At 33.0% G+C, this 23,585-nt stretch overlaps 1 protein-coding gene across 3 annotated transcripts in view; it reads right to left on the reverse strand.

Moving 5' to 3' along the window:
• The window catches only part of COL11A1 (collagen type XI alpha 1 chain), a 214,931-nt gene that overhangs the window by 81,874 nt on the left and 109,472 nt on the right, over positions 1-23,585 (reverse strand). For all 3 annotated transcript variants that reach the window (XR_012130262.1, XM_036996455.2, XM_036996454.2), the window contains exons 29-36: positions 22,860-22,913; positions 21,160-21,267; positions 18,353-18,406; positions 13,863-13,916; positions 13,605-13,649; positions 13,399-13,452; positions 13,242-13,286; positions 9,726-9,779 (exon numbers count right to left, since the gene is read on the reverse strand). Coding sequence is in view for 2 of the 3 variants with exons in the window: in XM_036996455.2 (XP_036852350.2) it covers positions 9,726-9,779; positions 13,242-13,286; positions 13,399-13,452; positions 13,605-13,649; positions 13,863-13,916; positions 18,353-18,406; positions 21,160-21,267; positions 22,860-22,913 (468 nt within the window). In the remaining variant the exon portion in view is untranslated. The remainder of the gene's footprint in view (positions 1-9,725; positions 9,780-13,241; positions 13,287-13,398; positions 13,453-13,604; positions 13,650-13,862; positions 13,917-18,352; positions 18,407-21,159; positions 21,268-22,859; positions 22,914-23,585) is intronic.

The raw sequence follows: 23,585 nt of genomic DNA on the forward strand, positions 1-23,585 counted from the left end.
ATGATGTTTTTTGCCATCAGCATAAGCCATTCTCATATTTTCTAACAAATCTGTAAATATGAAAGTTAAATATCTCATTATATTTGCTGGTGTGAGAAGTACACATTATACTTTTACTGCAAAATACTATGGCCCTTTGTAATTTAAAATGGTGATCTTAGATCTAAATGACGTCCCCCTGGGATGAATGAAATGTGATTTTTAATGGCTTTTCTAGATATGTTGAAGGAGCAATGTTCATAGGCTAAAGAAATTATATTCCTGTATTAAGTGATTAATCCTAAACAATTGCAATGGCTCTCTATTACTATCAATAAGACAAAGCAGATTAATTTCCAAATAATTTCATGGCATTAATTTTACAATAATAATTTTACTAATCTAAATAGGTTGTCTCTTTGATGTAGTTGGTGACGGTCAGTGGCAACAAATTCACCTAATGAGGGTGTGCATATACAGCAAGGCAATCCATGAAAAAACACTTATAAATAAATGTTAATGATTTTTTTCACTTCCTGTCAGCACTATGCTTTGACTTTTCTTCTTCTATGAATACAACATATCTTATAATCTTCATGATATAAATTATAATTACCTCAAGTTAAAATTTTCTTAAATGGGGTAACTATATGTTGAAATTAGCATGAGATTAAAGACTCAAAACATGAACATTTCACACATTCAGTATGTGTACGTGTATGTGTGAATATGTATTTATATATATCCTGATAATAACAAAGATGAACCAATTAACCTGCAAAAAGGGGAGCTTGGTTCTACCCCTCCACTCATATTTCTTCCATCTATATCAAGGAGATGAAAGCATTTATTTCCTAAACATTATAAAACTGCATACTAGAGAAATGACAGGCACTTTTATTTCCTACTCTAATGTTTCACTTGTCAGAGAAACAGATTATAAAAATCATTTGTTTAGCAGCAAAAGCAATGTTCCTTAACAGTGTCATGTCTCTCCAAATAGACTGCATGCTTCTCAAGTGTAGGCATTTATTATACTTCTAATACTTCTTGGAGACAAATGCATGCATGATTAATAGTTCAAAACCTGTTGAAATATACATGAGAGAACAAGCTAAAAAAGTCTGAGGGAAATGGGTCAAGCGGCTTTCTTTAACAATAAAATTGCATTACACGAGGGAATCAATTCTTAACAATATGTATGTACATGGTATGATCATGTTGAGGTTGTACATATCATGGATTTTATATTGCTAAATAATGATCTATGCATGTGGCTTCAAAATATGAAAATAATCTTACATGTACAGTCATTTTTGGACTGTGTTTTTACTTCACCATATGAGAAACTTTGCATGACTTAATATTACATTTTGAACAAAACTGAGCTAGTGAGTAAACAAACATTATATGCAGGCAATATGATATTGTCCCATATTTAATACTAGCTATTTGTATTAATCCTTGGATAACACTGTAATTTAGGTAAAAATCCTTTCTTGAAATATTTGCAGTAGTAAAGCAATACTGTTAGTGTTACAACAATATTTGAAAGTGCCTAAAAATTGTTGTAGAAAGTAAGAGATTACTACATTACTTCAACATTTAATATTTAAGTATTTCACAATAAATAATTCATTTTTAAATATGTGAACTAAAGTCACATTTGATGCTAATCAATGAAACAAAGGGTTATTCAAAATGAATTAGAGAACATTTATTTATAAATCAGAGGACATTTATTTATATCATTCTCAACATGTTTAAAACACATGCAATCAAATATAACATCTATTTAAAATTTGAACATTTTAATTTAGAATTTTCTGAGTTATTCCTTCATGCAAGTATACTGGAGTGTATTTGGTTACCTACAATTACTTGAAAATAGAATATAGACTTTTTTTGGAATACTGGCACATATAAAAAGCTTCACATAACTTCATACAAGGTGCATATTGTCATGTTTTGTCAAAAGGATTCAGTTCAAAATCAGTTTAAAATATTCAGCCTAAAAATATATATCAATGTGCCTCTGAATGAAAATATCCAGGATGTAAGTAAAATTGCTAGTAATTATTTACTGGGAATTAGTTACTTATATTATTACAATAAAAAAACATTTGCTTCTCAAATCATTGGCTAAAATTTTAACTATACATATTTTCCTGCCAAGTAAATCATACTCAAATTCCATTGGTTTTATTTTCAGACGAAATTTTTTTGAACTTTGTGGCTCAAAGTATAGCCCATAGACCAGAAACACTGGTATCATCTGGACACTTGTTAGTAATGTTAAACCTTAAAACCCACACAGGCCTAATGATTCAAAATTTCCATTTTCAACAAGGTATTAGCATAATTTGCATTCACATTAAAGTTTGCACAGCATTGTCTAGTCCAGAATAGAACAGTGGTTCACAAATCTTAGCATTCATCAGAACTATCTGGAGTGTTGTTAAATAGATGAGGTCCTTCTAGAGCTCGGATTAGGTGAGTGAGGTGGTACAAGACTGCATGTCTAAATCCAAGTACAAATACAAGTGTTGCTGATGTGGTCCAGGAACCACACTTTAAGAACATTCTTAGGTAGGTACTACATCTGAAAGTATGTGTTCCCTTTGATTTGTGCTGAATTCCTAACCTTCAAAGGTGATGGTATTGGCAGGTGGGAACTTTGGGAGGTGTTTAAGTCATGAAGGTGCAGACCTCATAAATGAGATTAGTGTCTTACAAAAGAGGCACAGAGAGCTGCCAAGCCTCTTCTATGTTTCTCGGGAGTTGTATTAATAATTTTACTGGACCAGGTTCTTTTGGCATTTCATATTTGTATATGGTGAAGCTCTACTCTCTGGAGGTGCTCAGCCCCTGAAGCAATGTGGGGGTTGCAGGGGAGCAGTATTGGTGCCTGGGGGGAGGAAAGAGCTGTTCCTGCTTCCTGGCTACTATGCCTACCTCCACTGCCAGAACCAGTGGGACTGCTATGCCTGTCTCCACTGCCTGAAGACGTAATGAAAATTTTGTGAACTGAAGGAGGGCCCTCACTTGATTACACTAGTACCCCTGAACTTGGACTTCCAGACCCCACAACTGTGAGAAATAAATTTGTTGTTTATAAGGTACCTAGCCTGTGTTTTTTTTGTTATAGCAGAAATAATGCAGTAAGACAGTGAGTAAGTACTTCTAGCTCCTACAAATAACTGAATATTTAGCCAAAAAATGAAAAATAAAAGCAGCCCTAAGCTAAGGTCTCTATTCTTATGACTATTTAAGTACAAAAATAAAGAATTTCATTAAACTATATAAAGATATTTGATGAAGATATGCAAAAGACTGTTTTTCTGAAAAAAAATATGTAGAAGGGATATGATTCAGAAAGAGATATGATCATTACATTATATGAATAATACATTATAAAGAGAAAAATAATAAACACAAATAAATAAACCATAATGTGATGTAAGTGCTATCACAGTGTTGGAATGTATTTAGTAAGTAATATTTTGAAGGATGATACACTGGATGATAAAAGATAAAAGGGAAATGCTGATACACCAAATATTTAAGACTCAATAACAACTCTTAATGCCATCAATAGTATTCATTCCAGTAGAGAAACAGTTGAGAGAATTATATTCATATTGCTCGTCTTTGACATACTTTGAAAAAATATTTAGAAATATATATTTAAATGATATTCAGACAGGATTAAAGATGGCAGCGTGAGCGGTGAGACAGAGGCTTCCTCCTAAAACTGAATATAATATGAAAATATAATTAATACAACTAATCTTGAGAGAAAAACAGGAAAGAGGACTGAGCCAGACTGCATACACCTGGAGAAAAGAGCAGACCTCATAGAACAGGGTAATGTACCAAAGCTGTGGGTCAGAAGGAGCCAAGCTCCTCCCCCACCCCAGCACACCCATGAAAGGAAGAGAAACGGAGCAGGAGAGGGAGTGTAGGCCTAGGACTAATGAATACCTAACTGAGGAGATCTGCTCTGGGAACACAAACCTACATTTCATGGTGCTTTCATGATACTCTTGTGATCATGGAGTTGGAAAGCTAAGAAAGGAAGAATTACTGGAGAGACTGAGATTCCAACCACTTGTGGAAAGAAGGGATCCATATCCAGCTGCTCTGGGACAAAAGCTTATACCTGTGTACTAGGACCACTGTTTCAGGCAGTGGAGACAGGCATAGCAGCCGGGAAGCAGGAAACAGCTCTTTCCTCCTCCCAGGCACCAGTAACACTCCCCTGCGACCCCTGACATTGCTTCAGAGGCTGAGCAGCTCCAGAGAGTAGAGCTTCAGGACACCAAAGGGCACCATATACAAATAAGAAATGCCAAAGAAACCTGGTCGCCAAAGGACTCTTCTTGAAAAGGAGTTCAAAATAAAAATAATTAACATGCTCATGGAGATACGGAAAGATATTCAAGAACTCAGGAATGAATTCCAGTTGGAGATCCAATCATTGAAGAGCACAATGGAGGGTATTAAAAGCAGAATGGATACAGTGGAGGAGACAATAAATGAAATAGAAACTAGAGAAGAGGAATACAAAGAAGCTGAAGCAGAGAGAGAGAGAAAAGGATCTCTAAGAATGAAAGAATATTGAGAGAACTGTGTGACCAATCCAAACAGAACAATATTCACACCACAGGGATACCAGAAGAATAAGAGAGAGAGAGAAAGAGAGGGATAGAAAGTGTCTTTAAGGAGGTAATTGCTGAAAAGTTCCCCAATCTTGGGAAGAAGATAGTCTCTCAGGCCATGGAGATCAACAGATCTCCCAACACAAGGGACCCAAGGAAGACAACACCAGGACACATAGAAATTAAAATGGCAAAGATCAAGGATAAGGACAGACTATTAAAAGCAGCCAGAGAGAGAAATAAGATCACATACAAAGGAAAGTCCATCAGGCTAACATCAGACTTCTAAGCAGAAACCTTACAGGCCTGAAGGGAGTGGCATGATGTATTTAATGCAATGAAGCAGAAGGGCCTGGAACCAAGAATACTTTATCTGGAAAGATTATCCTTTAAATTTGAAGGAGGGACTAAACAATTTCCATATAAGCAAAGGCTGAGAAAATTTACCTCCCACAAACCATCTCTACAGTCTATTTTGGAGGAACTGCTATAGATGGAAGTGTTCCTAAGGTTTAATAGCTGTCAACAGAGGTAATAAAACCACAGTAAAGAAAGTAGAACAATTAATTACTAAGTAAATGCAAAATTAAATTAACTATCTCCAAAGTCAATCAAGGGATAAACAAAAAGTACAGAATATGATACCTAATATATGAACAATGGAGGAGAAAAGAAAAAGAACCTTTAGATTGTGTTTGTAATAGCATATTAAGTGAGTTAAGTCAGAGTCTTAGATGGTACGGAAATTAACCTTGAACCTTCGATAACCATAAATCTAAAGCCTTGAATGGAAATAAGTACATACCTATGGATAATCACCCTAAATGACTAAATGCACCAATGAAAAGACATAGAGTCACTGAATGGATAAAAAAACTAGACCCATCTATATGCTGCCTACAAGAGACTCACTTTAAACCCAAAGACATACAGAGACTAAAAGTGAAGGGATGGAAAAAAGATATTTCATTCAACTAATAGAGAGAAAGAAGCAGGAGTTGGAGTACTTGTATCAGACAAAATAGACTTCAAAACAAAGAAAGTCACAAGAGACAAAGAAAGACATTACATAATGATAAAGGGGTCCATCTAACAAGAAGATATAACCATTATAAATATCTATGCTCACAACACAAGAGCACCTACATATGTGAAACAAATACTAACTGAATTAAAAGGGGAAATAGCATGCAATGCATTTATTCTAGAAGACTTCAACACTCCACTCACTCTGAAGGACAGATCAACCAGACAGAAAGTAAGTAAGGACACAGAGGCACTGAACAATACATTAGAACAGATGGACCTAACAGATGTCTACAGAACTCAGCACCCAAGAGCAGCAGAATACACATTTTTCTCAAGTGCACATGGAACATTTTCAAGAATAGATCACATACTAGGACACAAAAAGAGCCTCAGTAAACTCAAAAGGATCGAAATTGTACCAACCAGTTTCTCAGACCACAAAGGTATGAAATTAGAAATGAATTATGCAAAGAAAATGAAAAATCCCAAAAACATATGTAGGCTTCACAACATGTCCCTAAATAACCAATGGATCAATGACCAAATAAAAACAGAGATCAAGCAATATATGGGGTCAAATGACAATGATACTTCAACACTGCAAAATCTGTGGGATGCACCCAAGGCCATGATAAGAGGAAAGTATATTGCAATACAGGCCTACCTCAGGAAGGAAGAACAATCCCATGTAAGCAGTTGAAACTCACAATTAATGAAACTAGAAAAAGAAGAACAAATGAGGCCCAAAGTCAGTAGAAGGAGGGATATAATAAAGATCAGAGCAGAAATAAATAAAATCGAGAAAAATAAAAAAATAGAAAGAATCAATGAAAGTAAGAGATGGTTCTTCAAGAAAATAAACAAAATAGATAAACCCCTAGCCAGACATATCAAGAAAAAAAGAGTCTACACACATAAACAGAATCAGAAATGAGAAAGGAAAAATCACTATGGATACCAAAGAAATACAAAGAATTATTAGAGAATACTATGAAAAATTATATGCTAACAAACTGGATAACCTAAAAGAAATGCACAACTTTCTAGAAAAATACAACCTTCCAAGGATGACCAGAGAAGAAAGAGAAAATCTGAACAGACCAATTACCAGCAACAAAATTGAACTGGTAATCAAAACCCCATGTAAGAACAAACCCCTGGACCAGATGGCTTCACTGCTGAATTTTATCAAACATTTAGGGAAGACCTAATATCCATCCTCCTTAAAGTTTTCCAAAGAGTAGAAGAAGTGGGAATACTTCCAAACTCATTCTATGAAGCCAGCATCTCTATAATAGCAAAATGAGGCAAAGACACCATAAAAAAGAAAATTACAGATCAATATCCTTGATGAACATAGATGCAAAAATACTCAACAAAATATTTGCAAACCAAATTCAAAAATACATCAAGAAGATCACCCATCATGATCAAGTAGAATTTACTCCAGGGATGCACGGATGGTACAACATTAGAAAATCCATCAACATCATCCACCACATCAACAAAAAGAATGACGAAAACCACATGATCATCTCCATAGGTGCTGAAAAAGCATTTGAAAAAATTCAACATCCATTTATCATAAAACCCCTAAAAAAATGGGTATAGAGGGCAAGTACCTCAACAATAAAGGCCATATATGACAAACCCACAGCCAGCATTATACTTAACAGCGATAAGCTGAAATCTTTTCCTTTAAGATTGGGAACAAGACAAAGATGTCCACTTTCCCCACTTCTATTCAACATAGTACTGGAGGTCCTAGCCACGGCAGTCAGACAACACAAAGAAATAAAAGGCATCCAGATTGGCAAGGAAGAAGTTAAACTGTCCCTCTTTGCAGAGGACATGATATTGTACATAAAAAACCTTAAAGAATACACAGAAATCTATGGCATTCCTATACACTAACAATGAACTAGCAGACAGAGAAATCAGGAAAACAATTCCATTCACAATTGCTTCAAGAAGAATGAAATACCTAGGAATAAACCTAAACAAGGAAGTGAAAGACCTATACCCTGAAAACTACAAGACACTCTTAAGAGAAATTAAAGAAGATACCAATAAATGGAAACACATCCCATGCTCATGGATGGGAAAAATTAATATTGTCAAAGTGGCCATCCTGCCTAAAGCAATCTATACATTCAATGCAATTCCTATCAAAATACCAACAGCATTCTACAATGAACCAGAGAAAATTGTTCTAAAATTCATGTGGAATAACAAAAGACCTCAAATAGCCAGAGCAATTCTGAGAAGGAGGAATAAATCTGGGGCATTATGCTCTCCAACTTCAAGTTCTGCTTCAAAGCCACAGTAATCAAGACAATTTGGTACTGGCACAAGAACAGACCCATAGACCAATGAAACAGACTAGAAAGCCCTGATATAAACCGAACCGTATCTGGTCAATTAATACACAATAAAGGAGTCATGGATATACAATGGGGAAATGACAACCTCTTCAAAAGCTGGTGTTGGTGAAACTGGACAGCTACATGCAAGAGAAGGAAGCTGGGTTATTGTTTAACTATACACAAAAGTAAACTCGAAATGGATCAAAGACTTGAATGTAAGTCATGAAATCATAAAACTCTTAGAAGACAACATAGGCAAACATCTCCTGAACATAAGCATGTGCAACTTCTTCCTGAATGCATTTCCTCGAGCAACAGAAACAAAAGCAAAAATGAACTCATGGGACTACATCAAACTAAAAATTTTCTGTATAGCAAAGGATACCATCAACAAAACAACAAGGCATCCTGTAATATGGGAGAATATATTTGTAAATGACATATCCAATAATGGGTTAACATCCAAAATGTATAAAGAACTTACATGCCTCAACACCCAAAAAGCAAATGACCCTATTATAAAATGGGCAGAGGATATGAAGAGACAGTTCTCCAAAGAAGAAATTCAGATGGCCAACAGACACATGAAAAGATGCTCCTCATCACTTACCATCAGGGAAATGCAAATTAAAACCACCATGCCATATCACCTCACACCAGTAAGGATGGCCTGCATCGAAAAGACTAAGAACTGGAAATGCTGGTGAGGATGCGGGGAAAGGGGAACCCTCCTACACTGCTGGTGGGAATGTAAACTAGTTTAACCATTGTGGAATGCAATACAGAGGTTCCTAGAAAAACTAAAAATAGAAATACCATTTGACCCGGGAATCCCACTCCTTGGAATTTACCCAAAGAATACAACTTCTCAGATTCAAAAAGCCATATGTACCCCTATTTTTATCACAGCACTTTTCACAATAGCCAAGAAATGGAAGCAACTTAAGTGTGCATCATTAGATGAATGGATAAAGAAGATATGGTACATATACCCAGTGGAATACTATTCAGCCATAAGAAAGAAACAAATCCTACCATTTGCAACAACATGGATGGAGCGGGGGGACATTATGTTCAGTGAAATAAGCCAGATGGAGAAAGACAAATGCCAAACTATTTCCCTCATTTGTGGAGTATAACTATGAAGCAAAACTGAAGGAACAAAATAGCAACAGACTCAGATACTCCAAGAATGAACTAGTGGTTACTAAAGGGGAGGGTTGTGGGAGGGCGGGTGGGGAGGGAGAAGGAGATTGTGGGGTATTATGTTATTACACATGGTGTGGGGGATCATGGGGAGAACAGTGTAGTACAGAGAAGGCACATAGTGGATCTGTGGCATCTTGCTGCACTGATGAACAGTGACTGCATTGGGGTATGAGTGGGGCCTTGATAATATGGTAAATGTAGTAACCACATTGTTTTTTCATGTGAAACCTTCATAAGAGTGTATATCAATCATACCTTAATAAAAAATTAAAAAACAAACAAAAAAATGGTATTCAGAAATGCTCAATAAGTGTCCAAAATTGAAAATATGTATATTTTTTGACATTAATTGAAATTTTGTTTATACTAGAATTTCATCAATATTTGTATATAAATTTAATAGATAACCTATTATTTAATAGATAACTCTCCAAAATTTGAAAACAGTATCCACTGAATAAAGATAAACCATAACACTTACAGGAGGGCCTTTTGGTCCAGGGAATCCAACTGGACCCTGAGGTCCTTGAGGGCCCTAAAAGTAAAAAGCAACAGGGAAATTTAAGAATATGCCTTAAAAGACACATCTTTATACTTTGCAGTTTATTTTTACAATAGGAAACTATAGAAAAGGCTTTTTCACCATAATGGCAGAACTATGACAATTATAACAAGATAATCTATGCTAACCTAAAAGCAATATGGATGATTCCTCATGCTATACAGGACTCAAAACCTCACATCACACATCAGTGGTCCACAGGACACTGCAAATATTTAGAATTCAAAATGAAAGCAAATAGAACATAGATATATCAAGAAGTTCCATGCATTCTCTACTTTTAACATTGAAAGTATATACACAGTAACATTGAAAAATATACACAGAGGGGGATATTTCAATTCCATAGCTCACAAAAAGAAAAATACTTTTAAAATTGACTGTATATGTTCTAGCTCTAATCATATATAAAAGTAAAAAGAAAAAGAAGTAACTATCTCAAAAAGACCACAGAAGATGCTTTGAAGTAATCTTTATATTATTTTTGAAGATGTCAGTATCTCATTTTACTCATATATAAACTTTTTTATGTATAAGATGAAAGAGCTTTGTTGTGTGATTATTCTTTTATATTCAATCCAAATATACATTTATAATATTGTTCTTGATGTTAAATTAACTATGTTTGTCAATACTCATTTTAAATGCATTAAATAGACCTTATTACACAGATTGCAATAAGTAGCAAAACACTGGTAAAAGATAATCCTTTATACACCCAGAACAAAATAATTATATTTCCAAAAAGAATACATATATATAACAGAGGATAATATAAAATGTCTTCAGTAATGCAAATTAAGATATGATTTATTTATATTTAAATACAAAGTTCACTAAAATTAGTCATTAATAAAATTTACTCTTTTTGATTTATCAATTTAGCCTTCTCAAGGGAAATGTCATTACTGTTCTTCTATCAGTGCTAGTTTAGAAATCAGCACAAATTATTGCTATTACCAGCATCTTATGTTAAAATAAAAAAGAAACGTCAAAGTTAGATATGTCATCAAAAAAAAAAAGATACCACATGCAATTACCAAAAACACTAGACAAATTATTGGAACTTACTTATTTTGGAAAGTTCATACAAGTATGAAATCATCATTCTTATATTTCTATCATATGAACTTAAGAATATTATAAACAAAAATTCATTTTAAATATTAAATTTAAAAAATAGTATTCCTTTGGTTTACACAGTAAACTTTATTTCCTGATTTCTTAAAATGTCATTGTTTTCTAAACATTTGTAGCTTCTCAAAATTTTATTTTGAATTTAAATTTCTTTAAGAAAGAAAAATTCTCAAAAATCTCTTTTTCAGAGAAAATAAAGAAGAAAAAATGGGTCTTCATATAATTCCACAAAAAAAAGTGTTGACATGTTTCTTGCATTAATCAAAATAGTTTGCAGGTAAGGAAAGAAAATACACAAAGACTCAGTGTAAAGAAAGCGTTGGAACTCAATTAGGGTTGCCAGATCAAACACTCAGTGTGAAATTTGAATACTAGTTAAACAATGAATAATTTTAACATGTTTTAAGTATTGCAAGGGACATACTTTTACCCTTCTTTGTATAAAATTCAAATTTAATTGGGTGTCTTAGTTCTTTGGTTTGTTTTACTTTGAATTTGATATATCTGGTAATCTTAGACCCAACTAAAAACATAAAGTAAGTCTTTAATAAAAGTCATCCTTTATCTGCAAATCCTAAGTATGAGAGATCACATTTAACTTGCAAAATATCCTGTTGAGTATATATACAGACATTCACAACATATAATAGTATAAATGTATTTATACAGAGATACACTCCTTAAAAAAGTAGTCCACTGAAAACAGCAAAAAAAAGTATTTCCACTTCTAATCAAATGGTGCTACAACATTCTCTACCTGAGTTTCCTAAGCCATATATTTTGAAGAAAATATTTTTGTGATATTACTTTTATTGTTTTTCAACTGTTTCAAAATATAACTCAGTAGTTTATGAAACTTAAAATTCTTTGCAGAAAATGAAATTAATATTAAGGAGACAATGTCTCATCAATTACACAGAACACAGAAATTATGTTCTGTATATTTACAATATGTAAATGCTTATTGAAAATGGTTTCCAGCTTATTTAAAAAAAACTTTCAAGCCAACTTTTACTTTGATCCTCAAAATACTTTTCTTACTTTCAAAGTGTTTTTACAATTACAAGTAGTCATGCTTTTGGGTCACATTGTTGTGTTCCAAAATAAATACGCAAAGGTATGTATTTGATCATGAAATTTTGGAATGCTAAGCAAAATATGTAAATAAAGAATAGTTTGTGCTTTAAAAACAAAACTCCTAATTGTATAGTAATCTTTTAAATGATGCTCCATTTAATGATTCACTTATTATAATTAACTATACCTTATTAAGATGACTTTGACCACAAAATATTTCAAATATATTTCTTATTTATGAACTTAGAATGTACAGTATGGACTTAATTTGGGAATAGTTGATCAGAGCAAAAAAACATACGGTAGAAATTTTAATTTAATTAAATATGAACCAAAGCCTTGAAACAGCTAATGAAATGTTTATTCTTATGTCTTACCTACTGACATTTCTGTCACAAATAGGAACTTTATTCCAAGAAAATAAAATATTACCCTCAGTTTTAAGTTACACATAATAAGGTGTTGCTGTTTTCTTTTTGTGAGACATTTATTATAAATTAAAAATAACAATACACAAAAATACATTAATATTTGTGCATAATACTGAACATTATTATAGAACTCACACATTAAGAAATGAATCTAATTTCTTTGATAGTAACATGGATTTAATATTCAAAATTCTTTCATGAGGCCAGCTTTTAAAAAATCTGGTTACAAAAATGCTTTATTTTTCCAAAGGGTGAATGAAAAAATAAAGGACATCCTTACTCATGTGTATTTAGCTTTATTTTATATCAATTGAAAATCAATTTTCTAAATAGTTTTTCTATTTACTGGAATAGATTTTTATCTTGATTTGAATGTATATTGATTGTGACTTAATGGCTACTGGTAGCTTGTATTTTACCAGCATAATGTTGCTGCCAGGTCCAGGGACAAAATGAATATTTCAATAATGCAAGTAAGAGGATTAAAGGACAAGGCATAGTGCTATATGGCTATTAAAAGGAAAGAAAACATTTCAGCTTGAGTTAAAGAGTGACATCACAGTCCAATTACATGTTAGTTCTCTCACTTCTCTTAACAGAAATAGTAGCTTACAACTGATTAAGCTTTTCCTTTTAGAGGAGTAAATAAGGAATTGGAATTTTTAAACTCTGACTAGATGTGTGGATGACTGTGTACATGTATTTGTAGACACATGTACCTTTTCCCAGAAATGTAAACACTTGCAAAATATTAATATTTATTTTATATATGTAACTGTATCCTACTTACTCTTTCACCGGGAGGACCAGGAGGGCCATCACCACCTGAAGTGCCCTGGCAGCAATGAAAAGAAAAGAAGAAACATCAGTTTTGATTCTTTCTTTTAGCATCTGTCTTCTGGAAGAGGAACTCAGAGGTAAGCCCCAAGGGTAACAAATGCTGATACCTTTGCACCAGGTTTCCCAGTGGGACCTCTTGCACCTCTTGAACCTCGAGGTCCCTGCATAGGACAGCAAAAGATGAATTGATCTAGTGCCAAGCAAACCCAAAAGCACAAAATCATTTTTTAAAAATATTTTGAAGCAAATTTTCTTGGGAAATTAAATCCAAAATGAAAAATGAAAAATCATTATTTTAAATCAGGACACCCACCGTTGGACCACGCTGACCCCTAGGGCCTGGTTTCCCGGCTACACCCTGCCAAAGACAGTTCAAACAGTCTCAGTGTGCAGCATATCACAGGAAATTGTGTGTCTGGTTCTGAGAGATAGGCACTCATGCAAGAATATTTATATTAGATATAAATTGTTTCAATGTAAGATATAAATTATTTATATATGTAAATATAAATCTAACATAAATTTATATTAAATAAAATATTGTCCAGAACAGTATATTTATATTCCCTACCCGTGCACCTTTCTCTCCATTGGCACCTGGAAACCCAGGAAATCCAGTGGAACCCTACAAAAATGAAAATGATAAACAATGAATAATAAAAACGGTAACTAACACTTTTAGCCACAAGCTGTAAGTCTTTGGAACACAGTGCTTCTCACAAGCTGATAATATTTCAATCAATGTGTTGGCTCATGTATTTGAAAATGAACTTACAGAGACATCTGAAGTCCTGGAAGCATGGAAAGCATGAAGTAATAACATATACTTTTTGTTTTTAATGCTAAGTAAAATAATAACCCAAATATTATCATCTCTCACTTTAGAAAGTAGTAATTATAGGCATTTTATATAAACTAAATTTTTAAATTATAATTCTACACACATGCTTCAATTCTGAGGAAAAATCCTCTTTTTCATAAGCTTTATTACTCAAATATTAAGATAGGAATCTTATAAAATATTTTTCCTGAATTAACATTGTTATAGTCATAAACTCATAACTTTTTAGTTGAATATTTTTATGTCTTTAGAACTGGATCAAATCATAAAGACTAAGAATCTTCTGCCACTTTTTCTGTTTGAGGCTTGAATGTGGTTAGATCTAACTGAGAATCTAAGTCAGACAATCCAGCATTAAAGATTTTTGGAATTTCAAAGACAAGTTCAAGACTTATGTTTGTCATGCATTCACCTAAGTAAGTTGGGTGTATTATCCTTTTTGAGCAAAAGCTTTTTCTCCTGCAGAATGAGGCAATCATCTACATCTTACAGACATTTTGAAATTTATGGACAATTGGAATAATGGAAGGTAAAAAAATGATAAATGATACATAACAATAAAGGTTATTCAAAGATGTAATGACCACAGTAATAGCATCATTTCATCCATGAACAGCCACATTTTACAGATAGAATATATTATAATTCCCCCATTTCATATTGTGCATATGTTCAGATTTTCATCTTCTTAAAGATTCCTTTGAAATTAACTGTAGTTAGTTTACCTCATCATCATATCATGAAATAGAGCAGATTAGGGATCAAATCCTTGCTCCTCAACTTGCTAACTATGAAATAATCGGTGTGTGTCAGAAGGAAGTCTTCCAAATACTTAGTTTTCCTTTTTAGACCATTGTATGGATTAGATACAATAATGTATAAAATGTCTAACAAACAGTAGTAGATATTCAGATTTTACACACTTTGCTATGCATTGAGATATAATAAAGCCTTCTTTGACTGGAATACATTCCTAGCTTTCTTTAACCTATTCATTTGGATTGAGTTACCACTAAAGTAGTGTTTCTCCAAGTGATAACGTGGCTCCTCTGCATCACAATAATCTGGAGTGATTGCTAAAAATATGGACTGTCAAATCTCATTGTCGACCTACTGAGATAGATTTTGTGGCAGTAGGGTCCAAGAATATGCATTTTCAAACAATTTCTCCAGGTGCTGAATACAGGACAGATGCTATCAATTTATATTTCTTCTGTAAGTAAGAAGATTGTATGTAAAGTCTTTTGGGAACTGATGGTCAAAACAGTAGCCCAATGTCAGCACTGCTAAGCTTCTTTTTATGACCCACTTTCCATTATATTCTAATTTATGCCATAGATATAACTATGTGATCAGCCTGAGGGCAACTGTTAAGACATGTAATATTTAAATGGGAAAAATGTCTGAAAATTGCATTATTTGAAGGGCTTTCTAGCTTTTTTTCTTTCTCTACAGAGAATCAGATATTTGTATCTGTAGGAATGTTACTATGTAACTACTTTACAAATTTGACAAGGGAGTACAGTCCAAAATGACATAATTTACTTCTATCAGATTTTATTTGGGAATAAACATTCATTTCTGTTCTGAGTAGAATAGATAACTAATAACATTTATAGAAACTCCATTCAAACAAATTGCTCTTCTGCATCAATTTTATTTTTAATACATTAATTTTCTCACGTAGTTTCTGCTCTAGGAAATTTATGGGAAAAAGACAAAAATGTCTAATCTACCAACTAAACAGTTTGTAATATATGGGCATATTATTCCTCTATTTTCATATAAAGAATTCTCACCAAAATGTAAAATTTCCCTGAAAAAGCTTTAGTTGTTTTTAAATGGAAAAAAAACAAACAGCAGAGAGCCAAAAAGTCAAAGGTTAATGGTGAAACAGGCTCAGTCGTTAAGTGTGAAACTGTCAAGATTATTTTAAACATTCTTTTAAATATAAAAGAATCCTACCTTAAGAAGATCTTACTTTTTGAATAGATAGCATTTTATAGTCAACATGGCAGTTTATCTTTTAACTACTCATTATGATCTGTGTTACTGGTGAGATAGTGGATAAATTTTATTGTCTAATTACACCCTTAAACCGCTTGAAAGAGATTAGCAGCCTACTTTCACTTTAGTGTGTAAAGATTTTAATCTATTCACAATTCATTGGCTTCTGCATAGAAAAAAATGTGAAGCTATCTTTTAACTTTGATATGCCCATCACTTTCTGTTTTAGAACTGATAAATATAAATGGTTTTTGATCACAGAGAAAAGTTATGGAGAAAAAAATGATATAAAAAAATAAAAGACCGGACATTTTGGCTAAACGGTAAAGAAAAGTGATTCCTCTAAGAAGAAACATTTTCTAGTGGTTCTGGCACATTTTGTTAATAAAAAGAACTATTGAACAAAGAATATTGAACAAAGAATTGACTTAGAAAAAACTGAAAAAGATAAGAATGTTAAACTCATAAAGTTGTGCTTATTCAAGTAATAACACAATTTCAGTTTTTAAATCAAAATTGCCAATTCAACTTGGTAACTAAATCAAGAATCATCAATTAATGTAAAGATAGCTTAAAGTCATGGGTAATACTGTACCTTCCTTTATTAAGAACACTTGTTAAAATGCTCGGCATTTGAAAGGAAGGTAACTAGGAGACAGAGCAGTTTATTTGAGATAATACTTGAAAGGTAAAAATTTCTACTCAGTGGTCTGAGGGCAGCCAGACACATTTAAAAGATGTTTGTGTTATTTTTTAAATCAAAGAGGAAATGAGTCTGATTTTAGAAGGGCTCAAAGCATTGTTTAGCTCCTACAATACAAGGAAACATGTATTTTCTAGTAACTCAGGGAAAAATTATAAGACAAAGCCACATGGCAAGTCTAAAATACTGTTATCACATGACCGTGAGTGAACACAAGTGCATGAAGTTCACGTTTGATAGGAGGAAAGCCAGATATTTTTTTGTCTTCCATTGATCCTTGTCTCCCACTGATTATCTGTGAAACTTATTAATAAAAATATGCTGGGGATTATTACTTAGCTAAAGATTGATCCATATTTATACTATACCTATTAAGTCCAAATTAGTTAAACAGGGATAGATAGATGATAAAGAGACACACAGGTAGATAGATAATCTCATGTGCAGGTAACTACCTTAATATTAGTAAACAACATTTACATATTAATGTGCTTAACCATTGTAATATAACTAATCAATGCATCAAGTACAGTCTTATCAAAGTTTTGATCAACTTGAGGAAAATTAGTACATCAAGGTAAACATGAATTTTTAAAACCATTTGTTTTTATGCTTGAAATATGTATATTTAAAATAGTCAAAAACAATTTGAATACTGTACTGGGTTGAATGGTGGTCCCCAAAAAGATATATCCAACATCCAAATCTCTAGAATCTGTGAATGTTACCTTATTTGGAAAAAGGCATCTTTGTAGATGTAATTAAGTTAAGAATCTTGAAATAAGATCATTCTGGATTACCCAGGTAGTCCCTAAATGCATGAGAAGAGACAGAAGAAGAGAAGACAGGCGGAGAGGACAGGCCATGCGAAGAAGGGGCAGAGTCTGCAGTTATGCCTACGCAAGCCGAGGAGCGCCTGGGGCTACCAGCAGCTGGAAGAGGCAGGGACAGACTTCCTCTACCGCCTTTGGAAGGACGGTAGCCCTGCTGACACTTGATTTTAGACTTCTGGCTTCCAGAACTGTAAAAGAGTAAATTTCCATTGTTTTCAGTCACCAAGATTGTGAAGATTTGTTACAGCAGTCCTAAGAAACAAATACTTGGAAATAAAGGAAAACAAAAAGGGTGAAAAATGTACTATAATTCTTTTTTCTAAAAAGAAAAATTCAAGTCATTAAAACCCTTAAGGCACTAGAAGTGAAATCAAAATCTGTATCTATCACTGGTCATCCACTGTAGAACCTCTAGATATACTAGCATGGTGCCCTGGAAGGCTCCTCACTCCGAGGATGCCTTCCTTTAATGCCTCCTGAAGTCCAGCCCATAACCGCCCAGGCTCTCTGAGCGGCCAGCACTCTGGGCGCCCACACTCCCTGGGACTTTGTCTTGTGAAGTTTTAAGCATTCGTCATCTCTGTGCTACAAACTGAAAGGCAACCATGGGTGATTCATTTTAGATGTTTCTACAAAATGTTTATAAATAAACTATAAAATCAAACTGATCGTTTTACCTTTTGACCTTGTCTTCCTGGATATCCTGGCAATCCTGGGACACCAAGTTTCCCCTAAAGTTAAAAAAAAACATTAACAATAAAAAATTCTAAGTTAAATTTAAATTATGATTTTAATCATTTTTATACAAGTTAAAATCACACGTTTGATACTTGAAAGGAAGATGTGCAAGTTTTTAACCATACTTTACTTTCATTGTATTTCTTCACTTGAATAGGGAAAAAAATGTTCCTTCAGACATATTTTCATATTAACCACTAACTTAACCTCTGTTGTCTAAGTGACAGGGCTTTGTCTGGGACATAGAACACTAAGCTGAAGAGAATTTAGGACTCTTTGTGAACTTTTAGGCATGACCAAAAAAAATCTAAGCTTATTCAACATTAAATATTATTTAATGTTAGTTAATGTAGTTAAAGCTACATTTAGATCTAACCCTTCTAATTAAAGTTATTCTTTTTAATAAGATTATTTCATTCCTCACTGTAAATAAAGCAAGAAATTATGAATTTAACTTTTTCTCATTGAATAAGTAAAGTTTAAACAACTATACTAAAAATTTCTAACATAAATTTTGAACAGTCTTCTTTTAATCCAAATACCTGGATAAATTTGGGTTAATAAATGCACTGAATGTTGAGAGCTATAGTTAAATTAATGATGTTTTTTGTGAAGTGTTCATTCCTGCAGGTGGGTATCTGAATGTGCAACTATTATGTTCCAGGGCAATGAGATTATCTGTAATTCTGAAAATGCTTAAATAAATGATAAATTACAGCAAAGTGCAAAAATATGTAAGAAATACTTAGAGATTTAAAATGTTATATTAATAAAATTGGCCAAACATTTGTTTAAATATAGAGGTGGAGAGAAAATTAAATTAAATTAATTGAATAATATAAAATTAAATATAAATACATAAATATAAATGAAGTTAATTTGTAGAATTTTACTATTATTCACTTTCCTTTAGATCTTATGAACTCACTTCATATATAAAATATTATTTATCAAAGTGTTAAACATTAGGAAACACATAGTATCACTATTTCCTGAGTACATTTAAGCAAAATAAGAATAAAAGCAAAAACAGTATGAATTATTATATACAATGTTAAAAGATGAGCAGTACTTTATGAGCAAAAATAAATGTTTTACTGGATGAAGAAAGGCAAGAAATCAGGGGCAGAGTTTATGACCTTGTTATTCTAGTTTGAACTAAAGATTTGTCAGGATGCAAGATCAACACTGCATAGGTAAGCGGTCTTCCGAAGGAAAATATGCAAACAAGCCCTAAGAAGCACATTTATAATGATGTCCCCATGGGTGCAGTAAGTTATCACAGCTTGTTTTATGCCACTGACTTCAAGATTAGTGAAATTTTCCAATTATGATCATGAGCTTTTGTGTTCTATGTTAATTACTATAGTAGAATGTAAGTTCTTCATTTTAGAGTCTTTTTAAAACAAACCCAGACAGCAAATTTGTTTGCATTTTCAGTATAGTGATAGGCAACTTCAATAAAAGGGAAATACTAATGAAATGTTAAAGATAAAAATTATGGGGCAGAGTCCTGTTGTCTCAAGAGAGTTTGCGGGCTATTTTCACAGAATAAAGGGTTGCTAAGAGAGGAAGTTCACAAAAGAGCCTTAAACTATTGGCAAGTGAGCACTTTAAGTGGAAGGGTCGTAGGGCTTTGCAAGCCCTTGCTTGCTCCATATCCTTTTCTTCCACTGCCTACACATGCTTGCACTATTCTTCACTTCACAAATGGCAACTGGGAGTGAAAACTGTAGGAGAAAGAACCACTCCATCAGAGAATTCAGGAAGACATGGGGAATTTTTCTTTTTTTGTCAAGTTACAACCTCTGTATAATTCTTATCTAGTATATTTTTCATTTGGGAGAATTTGATATGGGGGGATTACAATCTTCATAAATAACACAGAATTTCCATATTTTGAAGATTAATGGCATGTTCCACATAGAAAATTTTGAAAATAAACCTACATATAAAAAGAAAGGAAATCATGTGAATTATATGAAGAGATTATTATTTATATTTTCCTTTAGTGTACACAATTGGATGACACTTGTGATAGACATTTATACTTTTGCTTAATTTAACTTCCTAGTATATTATGTTTACCATATCCTAGTATGTTTACCATATCAGAAATTATACTCTATGAAGGCATAATTTTCATGTTGCCTAATACTACATCTAAATGTAAATGTAATGGATACAAATACTTTCTGACATAGCACCTAATGCCAGGTGGCTCTTAATCCAATGAATATTAGAATTACCTGGGGATGTTTTAAAACATAGTGATAGCTGGGTTAACCCCAGATTAAAATTAAAATTTCATGATGGTGGGCCTGAACAGCAGCATTTTTAAAAAACACTTGTTCTGTGAAAACTCATGTTTAGGTGGAAAAAAAATCAGAAAATGTACGTTTTGGTTTGAGTGACAAAGACAATCCCACATGTTTTGAAACAAGTAATAGACCATCTTTCATTGATTCTTTCATCCTTCATTAATCACACTCAAATTCTTAACCTTTCATATGAAGAGGTTTAAGACTGGCTGATCTTGCATAGCCAAGGAAAGCAAAAGGAATGGAACATAAGGAAGAAAAAGCATAAATGTATCCATCTTACAAATATACTTCTAAGTAGCATATGGATATGCTTGAAGTTTAAAAGAATCCTCTACATTTCTGACCTGGATGATTAAAAAATTTTAAAATGACAATGAGGCATCATATGAAGAGTCCCTGTGAATTTAAAGTGGTTCACTGACCTTCTCCCCTGCTTGACCAGAAGGACCGGGGTCTCCAGTAGGACCTGCCCGACCTTTGGGGCCTTCAGGGCCATCTTCTCCTCTTGGACCTATTTGACCAACTTCTCCCTGAAACAGAGTAACAACATTCTTTTAACATAAAATAGACTGCAGATATAATGGCAGAGAATCTATCAAAAAGTCATAATCTTTAGTCTTTAACTCTTGGTTTGTTTTTTCATGTTTTATATATAGCAGAGTCTTGAAAGTGTCTGATTTCATCAATCTTTCCATTAACAAATAAGCAACTGAATATAGTTTGACACTTGAAACCCCACAAAAGCCTGATGCTGCCATGTATCATATTAAATTATTTTTGTTACATCTGTGTTGCAGATAAAGAGAGACAAAAAATAAGAACCAAGATTAGATAGTGTAGAGTGGCAGGATATGCCATCCCAAAATATGCCACTTTTGCTGAAGATTATTTTGAGCTGAAGGCAATTGAAAAGAAGTAGATGCAAGAAAACTTCCTAAAAGCAGGATGTAAATTTACAAAGGTATCCTTTCTTCTCTCTCTACCAGAAAGGAAAACAAGTTAATCATTAGAAACAAGTAGACCCTTATCAGTCTGTAGCCAGAAGCAGACACCAAAGGAATCTACACAACAAACTTTGCTAAGTAACCTTTATCTATGATTAGTTGCCCATATATCTGCCTTCCCATAATTCACAGCCCTAGAAACTCAAAGTTATTTTCCTTTGTCTTGTCACTTCTCTAAAAATTTACTCGTCCTTTGCTTCCATGCTATGTAAGCCCAAGTTCTAACCACTCCTTTGAGTTACTCATCAGAGTGCCCCAGGTACAGGTGATGCACATACCAGCAAACTTGCTTTTTCCCTTATTAATCTGTCTTTTTTAAAGTCTAATTTACAGGGCACCAGTCTGAGAACCTAGCAGGGTAGTAAGAAAAAAGAATTTTTTCCTCCCTGCTAATTAATAACTTTGGAAATCACTGTTTGGAACACAGGAAAAATGCCTCCATTTTAGACTTGGCTTTCACCTTTGAAGTATTAGGTACTGGAATGTGTAAGTCATTGCCCCCATCCTGAACATAGGCTTTATGTACATTTTAGGCAACAAAAATATTCTACAGCATACTTCTTTGCTTATATATATAAATATTATTGTGTGAGCTATAAATCTTGCCAATGTGTTAGCTATAAATCTTCCCAATGAAATGTTTAATTGACTTAGGTGACTCACATTTTAATGTGTTTTCTAGACACTCATTACCAGGCAAAAAGCATACTCTTTTTATGTTAAAAAATTCAAGATCACTAATAGAAAATTCATGAAAGTTGCAGTCACACAGTTTCCAAGCAACATAGATACTATATATGGACAAAATTTAGAAAAAATCTGTTTACTTCTTTTAAGCAATTTTATCATTTTAGAAAATGTCTACAAACAATAGCACCCATGTACAACAGTACCTACAAAAAATAAAATGGGATATACAGAAATTTAATATAACATCTAAAACCAATATTATCTCCACAAAAATTAAAATATCTAATCTTCATATAAAATTAAACTGAGCAAAGTCTCAGGTAGTATGTACTTGTTTATTTATCCTGTGTTTGCTATAATTAAATATGAGAACAAACATACACATACTCATAAGTGTATGTACTAGTATGAATTTTCCTTTTACTTACTCTGTCACCTTTTAGACCCATATCACCTTTGAAGCCTGGAAAACCATCTTCACCCTGAAAAAATAAAGTGAAAAAACAAGTGTTTAATTAATTGAATGAATCTAAATTATGGCTATATAAAAATATGGACATTGATAATTAGGGAAAATTGTTCTAAGAAATATAAATCCTACTTGTGAAACCTCTACCCGCCTCCTGTAGTTTAACTTTTTATCCCCAGTTTCCTCCTATTTTTCTATAATTATTGGCTATAAATTAATCTAAGAATCTTTTTACAAGTGTGTCCACTAAATCTTTTTTACTTTATGGGGGAAATAACCATTGTCTTATAGTAATGTATATCTTGTGCCATTTGAAAAAAGAAAAAGTAAATATTTAAATAATTATCCTTTTAACTTTGACTTCAAGAACTTTGGACTCCAAATAAATGTCCTAATCCTTAATTTACTAATTCATACTAAAGAATTTTATATCATGCATTTTGTACCATGTGCTTTAGATAAATGCCTTCAAGTTCAAATTGTTCTCTATATTATCCCTTTTCAGGTGAAGAATAAGCATTAATATTACCCTTTACATGTATGGAAAGCATGCTCATTATTGCATCATATGCTCAAACCAGCAATGCTGATAACAAAATACCCATTAGAAAACAGAGGAAAATTTAAATTGTGGAAATACTTCTTACCATTCTTTATGAAATCTAAACTTGTAAGAAGCAAATTT

This window comes from Manis javanica, chromosome 4 (genome assembly GCF_040802235.1).
Source record: "Manis javanica isolate MJ-LG chromosome 4, MJ_LKY, whole genome shotgun sequence".
Classification (NCBI taxonomy): domain Eukaryota; kingdom Metazoa; phylum Chordata; class Mammalia; order Pholidota; family Manidae; genus Manis; species Manis javanica.